Source organism: Archocentrus centrarchus, chromosome 3, assembly GCF_007364275.1.
Source record: "Archocentrus centrarchus isolate MPI-CPG fArcCen1 chromosome 3, fArcCen1, whole genome shotgun sequence".
Classification (NCBI taxonomy): domain Eukaryota; kingdom Metazoa; phylum Chordata; class Actinopteri; order Cichliformes; family Cichlidae; genus Archocentrus; species Archocentrus centrarchus.
Window position 1 is genome coordinate 2,562,874 of NC_044348.1, and position 13,121 is coordinate 2,575,994.

General features: G+C 41.6%; 1 protein-coding gene across 1 annotated transcript in view; it reads left to right on the forward strand.

Annotated features, from left to right (window-relative positions):
* Nucleotides 1–8,880, forward strand: part of prmt3 (protein arginine methyltransferase 3) — a 62,719-nt gene extending 53,839 nt beyond the window's left edge. Inside the window, exon 16 of the mRNA XM_030724119.1 lies at nucleotides 8,664–8,880. Within this exon, the coding sequence (XP_030579979.1) occupies nucleotides 8,664–8,773 (110 nt within the window). The 3' untranslated portion in view covers nucleotides 8,774–8,880. The remainder of the gene's footprint in view (nucleotides 1–8,663) is intronic.
* The last annotated feature ends 4,241 nt before the right edge of the window (nucleotides 8,881–13,121 follow it).

Below are 13,121 nucleotides of genomic sequence, written 5' to 3' on the forward strand. Positions count from 1 at the left end.
AAAACAAATCACATTCAGCCATCAGAGGCACCATGTAAAACTTCATCTGATAGCCAGTTGCAGGCCTCTGAATCATGATATGTTACAAAAGAAGTGCTTTTGTAACTGGCCAGTCAGAAATCTGTGGAATTGCTGTATCAGCACATTAAAATGTGGTTAACTGGTAGAGCTCGAAGTGAGTTATAGCTGTGGGATTGTTTATGGAAATGATTTTCTCCAACCCCAGTATCTACCAAAGTGAACTGAGCATCTTGTCCTGCTTCTTGTGCTCACTAACAAAAAAGTCATTGTGAGATTATGAATATAGTGAGTTCAGCTAATAGCTGTATTAATTTAAACATATTATAGATTCCAGTTCAGAGGAGCAGCACTAAAAGACATTATTAGAAGACATTTTGTTTCATGATGTTATCCATGTCCATTAGAGTCATACGCAGATGCCCGAGGCAGGGTACACAGAGCCGTTTATGCTGTTGTTTCATGGACCCTTGTGGTGCGGCTCTCACACTTTACAAAATGCCATCATTCACCAAACTCTCATATAAACAAGCGTACATATACAAGCATGTCAGTTTGGCTGTTGTTGTGAGGACATTTATTTCATTATTTTCACTGATGCATTCCCAAGTTACCCCCAAGTTTAACATCACACATAAGCACAGAACATTTACCCTAACCTCATTCTAACTGTATCCCTAAAACCAAGTCTTAACCCTCACAGAGGCTTTTAAAAAAGTGAGAGCTGACTAAAACTAAGATAAATCAAACACATATGCCCTCTTTTTTGTTTTGTTTTTGTCTTTTTCTTTTTTTGTCTTTGACAAATGACTTCAATCACGCACTCAAATTGCTTGGATAAGCCGTTCTCTAGAAAGCTGCAGCACATAATCACACATACGCAGGCAGCAAGTGTATCCTTAAAGCTGTCCGCTTTTCAAAATTGCCGATTGCCTCCATGTGACGCCTTTAAGGAACATCTGTAAATACTAGGTATAAAAAATAACCTGTGTTGCACATTCTTGATGGGCTCTGCAGTGGTTGGCAGTAAAGGCACCCTTCCTCGGTTTAGTATGCAGGGGTTTTGGTGCGATAGCCTTTCCTGTTCTGGTATGCCTAGTAAACCTATGGAGGCTAAAGTAAAAAGAAAAAAGTCAGATCACTGTATTACAAGTGTTTTCATCTCAGAGCTGTAAGGTTCCAGGACATTTTCCTCATCTATTCATCTATGGTGCTGCTTCTCAAACTCAGCAACCAGTTCTTTTTTTCCTTTATTGTAAAGGAAATTATTGTTGCTGCTGGTGTTGCTTTCAGAAATGTATGATTTTTTTATTTTGTGGTGTTCCCGTCACAGTGAGTCCGTGTACAATGCATAATGTCTGAATGATGTGGTGTTTATTGCTGCTGTAAGCTCTTGCTCTCAGTGTTATCATAATGGGAATCATGGATATGTCTGCTGAAGTGGGAATGGATGAGCTCTGAGACTGGCTGTCCACTCTGTGGCCAGATATCAGACTGAGTCTGCTGTAATAAATGACCTGTGTGGGGACAGAGGCGCTCGATGTCCGGCTGCTCTTAGCCGTGCTCAGCCTGCGAGGCCAGCACCCGGGATGATAAGAACGTCAAAACTTCTGATGCTGCTCAAACGCTATCGAGGGCTTTGCATTATGCTAGGTCAGATAAATGCATCAGTGAGAGCAGAGGAGAATGGTATGCTAATACAGTACAGAAGTGGGAAACTGCACAGTGATACCAAAGAGCATTATGCACCAGATTGCTCAACAGTTTAGTGCTTGATATAGTCATGTGAACAAGAACAGTGGTGTGTAGAACCACCTTTAGCAGCAGTAACTTGAAGGGATCTCAGTATCTCACATTGTTGTGGAGCAGTTTTGCCCACTCTTCTTTTGCTTCAGTCCATTGAGGTTTGTGGGAATTTGTTTATGCACAGCTCCCTTAAAGTCCAGTCAATTGGGTTGAGATCTGGACTTTGACTGGGCCATTGCAGCACCTTAATTCTTTTCTTTTTCAGCCATTCTGCTGTAGATTTGCTGCTTTGTTTGGGATCATCGTCCTGTTGCATGACCCAGTTTTGGCAAGGCTGTATCTGTCAGACAGATGGCCTCACATTTGACTTTAGAATACTTTAGTATACAAAGGAGCTCATGTTCGACTGAGTGACTGCAACATGACCAGGTCCTGTGGCTGCAAAGCAAGCCGAAATCATCACTTCTCCACCACCGTGCTTGACAGTTTGTATGGTATGTTTGTGCTGATATGCTGTGTTTGGCTTTTTTGCAATCCTAAGCTGTGCTGCCATGTTCTTTTTAGAGAGAAGAGGGTTTCTACTGTAGTGTGCACTGCAAAGTGTGTCGAAGGCATGTTACCACAAAGGCAGGTAACACCACAAATAGTTTTAGCGTCTAAAGCAATGCCGTTCTCTTCAGCAAGCACATAGAGAGACTTTATACAGTCCCAGACACTTTGTCCTGTGCCACTCCTGATGTCAAAAAATGAGAAGACACAGTGATGTCACAAATGAACAAGCCTACTTTATTGAAAAAGACACAATGGCAGTAAGCACAGTCAAAAATGACAAATTTCAGTGGCTGATTAAAGTAAGTGTCTCTTCTTATGAACTCTGGTCATAAACATTTCTCTCAGACAACTCTTTCCCAGCTATCCATGGAGAGTAGACAGACATTTGAACAGCTGTGCTGTTCAGTGCTACCACATTGGATTTGTGCTGAAGTCGTACATCCGATCCATATATAAACCTCACTGCCCCCTTCATTGAGACGGGTCCTGTGGTGTACCCCCCCAGGAGCATAAGCAGCCCACTCTTGAGTAAATATGTCAGTTCTGTTTATGTTCTCCTTTGATTACATATGAAAGTTTGTACAGTTTGTACTGTTCTCAAATTTGTACTGAGGATATTTACAGAAAGTATTTTTTTGTCTGTCTGTGGGGTTATTTCCCAACAATTGAAATGATACAATATAGGGGTAGTTCTTTGAAAATTAAGATTTTAGTTTATTGGATTTTTAGCTTATAGCGAAAAACAAAAGTACAAGGGGATGGCTGGGTGATGTGGAAAAAATCTTATCACAGTAATTTATCAGTAACTATCGATAAACAGTATATCGCAATATAAATCAAACTAATATTTGTGTCAAGATTAAAGGTTCTGTTTTACTCCTGAAATGTGAAAATATGTTTAATTTAGGTTTAAATATTATCTAAATATCATTTAATTTCTGTTAAAGTTGAACATGATAAATGCATCATATATATGATACATTTATCATGTTTTACCATTCAAGTTAGAAGAAATTAAACAATTATCAGCAGATGTGAACATAACTGTCAAATATAATCCCCTTTTGCGTGTGTTTCCACCCCTGGTAATCCTGCGTAGGATGTTACCTTTCCTGTAGAAACTTCTGAGCTCTTTTTCTGGGACTAATAACAGCCAAAATCATTGTTCTGATCTTTTTTGCAGTCTAAAAGACATGAGTACCTCTAGAGGCCACTAGACCTCAGTTTGTAGACTTCTTCTTGTTTGTAGAATTCACGCTCGCATTCTCCTCCCTTACACATGTTCTGTCTCTCTCTGGTTTTCTTTAACTGGTGCCTAATTTTACTGTGTCCTACGGTAACTAGAAGGCACAGTGACATGTTACACGGACACACCAAGACACAGACACAAGTGTTTTTGTAGCGTGATCTATTTCAAGCTGGAAGAATCGAGCTCAAATTGGCATTAAGTCTATAAACGTCCATCGGTGTGTGTGTGTGTGTGTGTGTGTGTGTGTGTGTGTGTGTGTGTGTGTCTGTGCCTAATTTTGAGCCCAGCAGAAAAAGTTAAACGGGAGAAGAAAATGAAGGTGGGATTGAGAAGCAGGTTATTGATGTGCTCACTCTACCCCAGCACCCTAACGGTCTCCAGCCTCCTCCAGGGGCCGTAAACCAGAAATGGAGTTTTTAACAGCACCGGCTGCCTGCTAGGCTCCTATGGTGTACTTTACAACACACACATACACACACTCCTCTTTACACACTGAAATACACAAGAGTTCCTGCATACTTCTGTACTAAACTTCCCTCTGGCTGTAAGAGAAAACTTTCTAAAGTCACCTTGAAGATGATAAAAGTCTCTCTCACACACAGCGGCCTCTCCTCCTGGGTTATGACCGAGAAGCACTTTCAGCTCTGATCGGCTGAAGTAAGGGCTGAGCATAAACAGCCAGTGGTTGTGTTTCATATTGGCTCGGGCTGTGGTGATTTATCGTGGCGGGGACCAAATCTTATTTGATGTGTTTGTATGAGTGCAGCAGTAATTAACTCTGAGGCTGCACTTCTGTGGGAGGTGCTTGCTCAAGAGAGAGTAGGCACGCAGCAGCCTGGAACAAAACATCTCTGCAAATCCTCCTGACTGGCAGCATAATAAATTAAACAGAAAATCATTTGTCATGCTCTGGTGTGTTTGTGTAGCTCTAGTATTGAAGAGGAGGGTCCTTTTTTTTTTTTTTTTTTCTTTTTCATAGTTTTACCTGCTTAATGTTCACTGGAGAAAGGTCACATTCCCTTCTCCTTTTTTGGTGCAAGAAAGTCCCATGAGCCTCAAGGCTGAGGCAGTGCCCTGGTTACCTGCTCAGAGCTAGTCAGAGCAGCTAAAACATGGGCGTGCATCATCATCCAGGCTTTCATTGGTCAGTCAGGTGCCGTTTATTCCTGCCCCCTTTCATGACTCACCTCCTCTGTCCTGAGTGTAACTGTAGCTCTTCCAAATCCCCCCCCCCATCCTGTCCAAGCACAGTTTAAACACCTCTTTGCCTCCTCAACACCCCCCCCCCCCCCCTCCTCCTCCTGTTTGAACTCTGAGGGTCCTTGAGCTGTCGAGCAGCAGCGGCCAAGCTAAGCTTGGACCAGTTGTATGTGCAGATTGGTGCTTGGGATATACAATCCATCATCTCTGCATCTCTGCCTCTTCGCTCTGTACTGAACGAGGCCCGAGAAGCAGAGAAGGATTAAATGAAGGTAGATTGGAGCAAGAGGGAGTATGTCAGAGAGCTGTAACTGAAATGTAGCTATGAGGTAAAGTCAACTGCTTTGATTTGCTGTTTTGTGTAAAAGTGTATTTCAGGGTGACAGAAAGGATCCCCAAAAGCTCTAGAGGGGAACTTTGAGCCTGAACCTATTTTTGGCTCTCCTGTGTTGCTGATGGACTGCATGTGTGTGGGTATGTGTGTCTGTCCCTCTCTGTCACTTCCTCTCCTCTGTTTGTATTTCCTATCTTTATGCTTTTAGAGAAACAAAGATTTTTTAAAAAAAATGTGCTATCAGGCTTAGAGAGACCTGATGATACTAGTTCCAGGAGTGCTAAGCACAAAAATTGTAAATGACACAGTTTAAATGAATCACTAATGCAAGCCATGTATCCCTGGTGTAATTTCATGGAGAAAAGCTGCACTGGGCTGAGATGGGTGGTTTCTGCAGGCCCGGTTGTGCTTAATGATACTGGCATGGTGATGTACGACACCACAGTGAAAGCCCCGCACTGTTCCCCGACTCATTTCCACACATGGTTAACTCTTTCTCTGAGGTTCTGAACGGCCAGTTTACTGAAAGCACGAGACCCTTGTCCACTGGGAGTTTGGATTGACTGATTACAGCAGAGCTGCTTGTAGGCACACGATGACTTTAAAAGACACCCTGTCATGGGTTGTCTGTATGCTTCAATACTGAGCTGAAATTAGACGGACAGCTTAGAGAGCAAGAGTCGTTGGTCACGAACCGTTTTTTTCCTTTCAGTGTTATTTTAGTAAAAGGTTACCAAAGGTCAAGCAATTATTTCTTTGGCCTTTATCAACCTCTTACCAAGTGAAGTTTGACTGCAGCCTCCCAAAAGCGCCAGACTCAGTTACTGTTACCAGACTACTGGTAGTGCAAAAACTGAGATGACTTATGCCTATAAAACAATTTATGTATACTCAGTTCCTAGAAAATTAGGCAAAACAAAAGCATTTTGTTGGAAAGATAAAAGACTGATTCCAGATAGTTTTCTTTCTCAGCGATTTTATAAGTAAAATGCGCACAGACCATACTTGAGCTTGGAAAAACCCAAACTAGGCATGTGTGTCAGTGACCTTTTCTTTCACAGTTAAGTTGTTTTGCTTTCATATTGTTGATCACTGACCCAGTTCATTAAGTAGAGGGCAGAATGGTGTCTTTCAGTTTATTTCTACGGGTTATATCTTTGTTTTATTTTTCCCAGCATTTGTGTCTTGACTTCTGTGGAAATCAGTTGGTGGAGGCTACGCAGTGTTTTATTAGTTATACAAGAACATCAGAACTCTAACCATTGGATTTTCTAAATTATTTCTGCCACCTGCTTTCAGCATACTAGAAAAATCTAATAAAAATTATGTGTTTTAAGATTAATTTGTTGTATTTTTTTTTAACTATTACACAAAAGAAAATGTCTTTCCTAACACCTAGAGGAAGATATAATTTGGTCTCTTTTAAAGGCGATCGTACTAACACCAAGATCACATGAAATGTGGTTGTGTTCACAGAAGGTGGAAGATTGTTGACAGGTCAGTGATTGTGTTTAAGAAGAGCGTACCAGAGAGGCTACAGTAGGTCTCTGATACATAATAATGTAAGGCTCAGAGAATTTTAAGAAATGTGTGTACACAAGGGACCCCTTCCTCAAAAAAAAAAAAAAAATGCTGAATGATCTTCAGGTCCTCAGGCAGAGCAGCTTTAATAGCAGAACCGATTCTGTGGAAATAATTTCCTGGGCTCAGAAACACTTTCTGAACCACTGGTAATGAATGCAGTGCTGCTATAGCCACAAATTCATTATGTAAAGAGAAATTGTATGTAATAAATGAGATGGACCATAGAGCCTGTTATCAGCGCACAGTTAGAGAGATTAAGGTGCATTATTGCACTTGGAATTGGGTAACTTTCATATCTGTTAATGCTGATGCATCAATGATAGATGCGGGTTTTGGAGGAACATCACTGTCTTCAAGTGTGACTGCTCTACTTGTTTTAGCAAGACGATGCCAAACCATATCCTACACTAAGATTTTTTTTTCCATGTGTTTTTTTTTTTCTGGTTACTTGTCTTTAAATACTGTATGGGTGTACCATTGTTTTGAAAGTGATTCATCAATAAGGTTACAATAAACCAGCCAAATATGAAACATTCTGATGTTCCATTAGAATTCGTCACACAGTGAGTTTTTGCTTTTGTAAGAGCACCCACGGAGCGACGCCGTGGCTGTTTGCCCTCTCTGCAGTGAAGTGACAGCCCCAGAGCGCGGCGCCAGCAGCAGACTCTGTGACAGCGCCGTTGGCATGGTAACGAGTAAGACGTGACAGCAGCAATGGCGGACAGTTTGCTGGAGAAAGCTCCACTGTCAGCATTTTCTCTCCTCGTCCTCCTCTAACCTCCAGCTATGTGGAGCGCGTGGCACGCAGTGAGGAGGTGGGCTGGGGGATGAAGAGCGCGAGAGGATGCTTGTTTGCCATTTGGGTAAACATTCATTTACCTCCAGCAGTCAAACGTGAAGTTAATCAGAGTGATTATGCGTCATAATCAGCAGCGCCTTCTCGCAGCCTCCCGATTACTCGTGCGTCGTACTGTAGCCGCGCTTCCTCTTCGCTGCCATCTGGAGATCTCAGCGCATCTGCATTCATACACACACTCTCACAGACAATCTCGCTTATTAACATACATTAAACCACATTGCCTTTACACACATCATCATTTCTGTAAGCGCCAGTGCGTTCAGCTCATGCTGCAGAGGCCTGAGCTCAGCAGCACTGTACTGCTGCAGGGTATCAGGAAGATTTTTGTTTTAGTATGAGCACATGGATTGATGTCTGACTATGAAATTGTTTTTGTCTTCTGGTGTGCTTTTTTTTGTTTTTCCCCAAAGTGTGACGTATAGAGTTTTATTTCCTTGAACTTTCTGTAAGGTGCCCAAAAACAAAATCCACCAACATCTTTTTAAACACTCTGTTTGGACTAGAAGCACACAGGAGCAACTGTGACTAACATAAATGCACAAACACTTACCAAGCAAAAATGAAAAGCACAAAAAAATTTAGTCTTTCCTTGTGGTGTGCCAACACTATAAATGTGGAGAATATTGGCACCCTTATCCTTTTCTCAGCAAAAATGTTCCTTTCTCTCTGGTTTGGTCCACTGCTCTGGGGCTTCCCACCTTTGTTAGTAATCCTACCTGACTAGAATTTGAGACAAATCTGGTGGTTAAAAAGCCACCAGATTGCACAGCTTCTTATATAGCGCTTTTCTACTCTGAGCATTCAAAGCGCTTTATACAACATGCCTCATTCACCCATTCATACAAGCACTTTTTTTTCTACACCTTAGTGCTTCCTATCTAACATTCACTCGCCAGTGAACACAAAGAGCAACTTGGGATTCAGTATCTTGCCCAAAGATACTTTGGCATGCAGACTGTTTCAGTGAGCTGATGATTTAATGATGACTCTCATAGGTGATTTAATGACTCACCCCTTCAAAGAGAGAGAGAGACAAAGAAAGACCCTCTAATTAAGTGAATTCTTCTATGTAAAAACGTGTATTGACACTCATATTTCTCTCTTTGTGATGTTTTCTTTAGGAGAAGAGCTCCAGGGAAAGATCACTGTGCGTAAGAACAAGAAGGATCCACGCTCGCTGTGGGTCACCTTTGAACTCCGAGACAGGAAGCAGACCTACAGCCTACAATAAGGACAGCCATCACATGGTACATGCCACGAGTAGTTGGACAGAATTAATACCTTAAGTGTGATGTTTTTAAATGTTAGCATTGTTCCAGCCTTTTGTAATAAAAACATGATGTCATATGAGATGATTCCCTCTTTGTCAGTGTCTTATTAAGCATGTGGAAACATAACCTCAGAAAGAATTCAGGGTCCTGTGCTCCTTGCACACTTGGTTGTTTTATTGATTTAATTATACCTTGATAAAATTGCCATTTTCCCATCAATCAGATTAAAAACACAATTTTTGTAAATTTCTTAAAATCTTCAATTTCCATAGGTGCTCATAGCTCCAAGTCCATCATGAACCATCACACTGGTCACAGGTCCTGTGGACATTTGCAGCAAGTCTTCTGGTTAGTTTTTGTGCCTGCATTTACTCTCAGTTAAGCTCAGGCTTCCTGCCAAGAACCAAGCCTGTAGCATGCTGCTGCCACCACCATGCTTCATGACAGGGATGATGTTGGCAAATGATCAGCAGTGACGTGTCTGCCAGATATACAGTCCTGTGCAAAAATCTTAAGTTATCCTTCATTTTTTTTTAATGTTTTACTAGGAAAATGGGAAATGGGTGCAGTGATTTATTGAAGCATGCAAACATGCATGTAAATACAGTATATAAGGCAAAAACCGAGTTTGTACAATTCTAAGCAGCTTGAGAATCGTCATTTGGTATGAACAACTTTATTCTTCAACACAACCTGAACTCTTTCTTGTCATTTCTTTGTAGTCTTCAGGAACAGTTCTCTAGGCCTCTCGAAGGACATTCAAAGCTCTTCTTTGGATGTTGCTGCCTTTCATTCTGTTCACTGTCAAGATGATCCCATACTGCTTCAATAATGTTGAGGTTTAGGCTCTGTGGAGTCCATAACTGTGTTCCACTGTGTGTATTTCTACCTACATACGTTTTTACACGCTGACATGCTGAAAAAGATCAGACATTTCTAGATGGTATTGCACGGTGGATCTGGTGGTACATTTCTGTGTTCACAATTCCATCAATTTTAACAAGATCTCCAACACCACTGGCTGAAATGCAGCTTTAAACAATGACAGGAGCCTCTACTGTGTTTTACAGGTGACTGCAGATACTCAGAGGCCTGCAGAGGTCCTCTCTCCTGACCTCCTGCGTACATATTGACAAAGATTTTAAATTTGGATTCATCGCGCCCACAGACCTGTAGACCTTTCTCCCTGTTTTCCTTCCTTAAAAATGGCTTCTTGACAGCCGCCCTTCCACTGAGACCATTTCTGATGAGGCTTCAGTGAACAGCAGGTGGATCAGCTGAAGGGTCAGATGCATCTCTCAGGTTCTGTGTCAGGTCTTTGCTACATTTATTTCCTATTTCCACAGGACATGACTTTCAGATACGATTCACCTGCTGTGGCCTGCCACTTCTTTTTTGTCCTCCGCTTGTCCAGTTTCCTCAAAATTTTTAAGGACACAGATCACACCATGCCGAGATATGCTTCGTTTTGGCTAATAAATCTCTGAGAATCACCTTGTTGGTGCAAAAAAACAATTTTATGTCTGTCAAACTGTGTATTTTCCATAGATTCAACTAAAGAAATGGGAATATGTGTTTCTATAACAGGCTTCTAGCAACAAAGTGCCTGAAGGTGCTTTTCCAAATTGGTATTTTGCTAGGTTGTCTGATATGTATAGACACAACACTGGTTCATCCCTTTGTTTTTTATCCTCAAATGAGTCATGGGTCAGTGTTAAGTGGCTTAACAAAAAAACCCCAAAAAAACTCTAAAAATGTTCAGGTAAGACTGGACTGAAAATGAGTGAAAAAGCAACCAATGTCCAAAGAACATTTTTTGAAACACCTTTAGTACTTTGAAGGACCCAGAGAACTATTGTTCAAGAACGTCTGGCTCCTTAAAAGCAAAATATGAAGAAATGATGGGTGACTCAAGACTTGTGCACAGTACTCAGTTCAGTAGAACTTGGAGTTTTGCCCAGAAAAGTTCACTATTTATCTCATTAGATCAGAAAATCCTACATGGCTTCCATCTATGTGCTCTATCATAAAGACCTGATTGGTGGAGTGCTGCTGAAAAGGTCTCCTTTTTACAGGACTTTTAAAGGAATCTTTTTTTTTTTTGGAGGGGGGGTCTCAGGGAAGCACTGTGCTCATGGAAACACTGAACGTTTCAGAAAAAGTTTTACAGCCTTTCCTTGATCTCTACTCACGACTTGGTGTTTCTTTAGACATGCAGTGTGAACTATAAGATCCTCTGACTTGTGCCTTAGTATGCTTTTGTAAAGACAAGTTAGGGATCGTTAAGTAGAGCAGATTTAAAATGAATTCAGTAAGGAAAGAGTCTGAACTCTTCGTATACTGTGTATAACCTCGATGTTTGAAAACTGATAAAGACAGTGTAGATCAGGTATAACCTTAAAATCCTTTACCTTCACATCCACACTTCAGTTGTTCAGACATTTATCATCACACACCATTACTCACATGCATCCCTGCCCGAGCAAAAGGTGGCTGCTCTTTGTTACAGATCTTGCGCCTTTGAAAAGTATCCCTCCTTATTGTCCTACTTTGAGCTGTGTGATACCTCAACAGGAGCGTCATCCATCTTCTGTGAGTTTACTGGGACAATGGAAAAATGAATTTAAGCTTTAAAAAGGCTGACTGAAGCGTCTTTACATACTTCATCGAGCAGCTCTGCTTACAATTAAAGATTTCCCCCCCTTCCCTTTCTGCCTGAGATGAGGAATCCTAAACTCTGAGAAAGAGTAGTCATCTGTGAGGAGGAGGAGCGGACTCTGTAGCTGGCCGCCCGTCTTAATGATGATCCGACACTCACATTTCTACCGCTTCTGTGTCGGCTCTGCCTTTCTATTAATACCGTCTGGTGCGCAAGCTGACATCAAACAGGGCATATGCTTTCCTGTGTATGTGTTTTTTTTTTTTCTTTCAAAGTTGGATTCATCCGATTGTAGTTTTGTGGAGTCAGCTTTTTAACCACGCTCAGTTCAGTAGTTTTGACTTGACTGCGAGGCAGCTGACCTGGAGTCAGTCTAGAGACTTTTTACAAGCCATACAGGATTGGTCCAGCATCATCCCGGCATTTTCTGGAGGGTTGTTTCATAATAAACAAGCACTGATGACGAAAAATGAATTCACAAAGCTGGCAGTGTCGTGATTAAAAGCCTTCAAAGTGTCTAATCATTCTGAACAAAGGCAGTTTATTAATGTTTATTCTCTCACAGCCTGTGCCATTCATTTTCTCCACATTATTTGTGTAAAGGAAAAAAAAAGCTGCTCATTCTGAAAGGTAATCAATTTTGTAAATCTATTGCACTTAAACACCCATTTACTAGGCAACATATTTATGACGCATTCGTTCCTTTGGGTTGGTTTATTGTGTCCCTGAAATAATAATATATAAAAGCGAAGAAAAAAATTATTCTGTAGGTCACAGAATTTTGCTGTTTCTTACAAATAGCCCCTTAAGGGCCGTTTAATCATTAGTGCCCTTAAAAATCGTCTTGGCGTCTTTTTCGCACATCATTGGCCGAACTTGAAGTGCAATGTGTGAAGGCTCTGTCAGGCCCGACTGATGAGGATGCTGATAATGGGAGCGCCTCTGCATGACCCTCCTCCGCTGAATCACGGCTTCCCAGGCGTTTGGAATTGATGCGGCTTCTTATCGCTCAGGCGACAGGGGGAGTGATCAATTAATTACAAGAGCTCATATAATTAACGAGCATGAGGAGACACTCGGCGAGATGCAGTTCGCATTCTCTCTCAGGATTTACTTTGCTCAAAGTATAAAAAAAAAGAAACTCAACAATAAGTTTAGTCCAGCAGAGAGACCGTAGATTTTAAACTGGAGGGCATGACGCATCTAATTCGCACTGTCTTTACTTTGGTGCGCGTGTGCAAAGCCCACGTTGTGGTTTGAGACATTAAATCAGCTCGTGCGAATCGTACCGGGGTCTTTTGGCGGTGTGTGTGTGTGTGTGTGTCAGTCCGCGCGCTCAGCGGTCTCTGGAAGAGGAGCAGAAATCAATTACAATTATTCTCTGTTGACAATGTAATTAAACTCAAGGCGGTGGCTAATACACCCGCTCCAGTCTCTTATCTGGAACGGACGGAGATTTACAAGCGCAGGCGGCTCAGCATGCATAGCAAGTGAAAGGCCCCGAGTACCCACGCTGATCACAGCAGGCGACCAGAAACTGCCCCAAACCTCCCCAGCTGTCCGGGGAAAAAAAAAAAATCACAAAAACAAGCGGAAAACTTCACAGACTGTGTTATTTTAATGTGTTAGTTTGTGGGGTTACTCTAGAT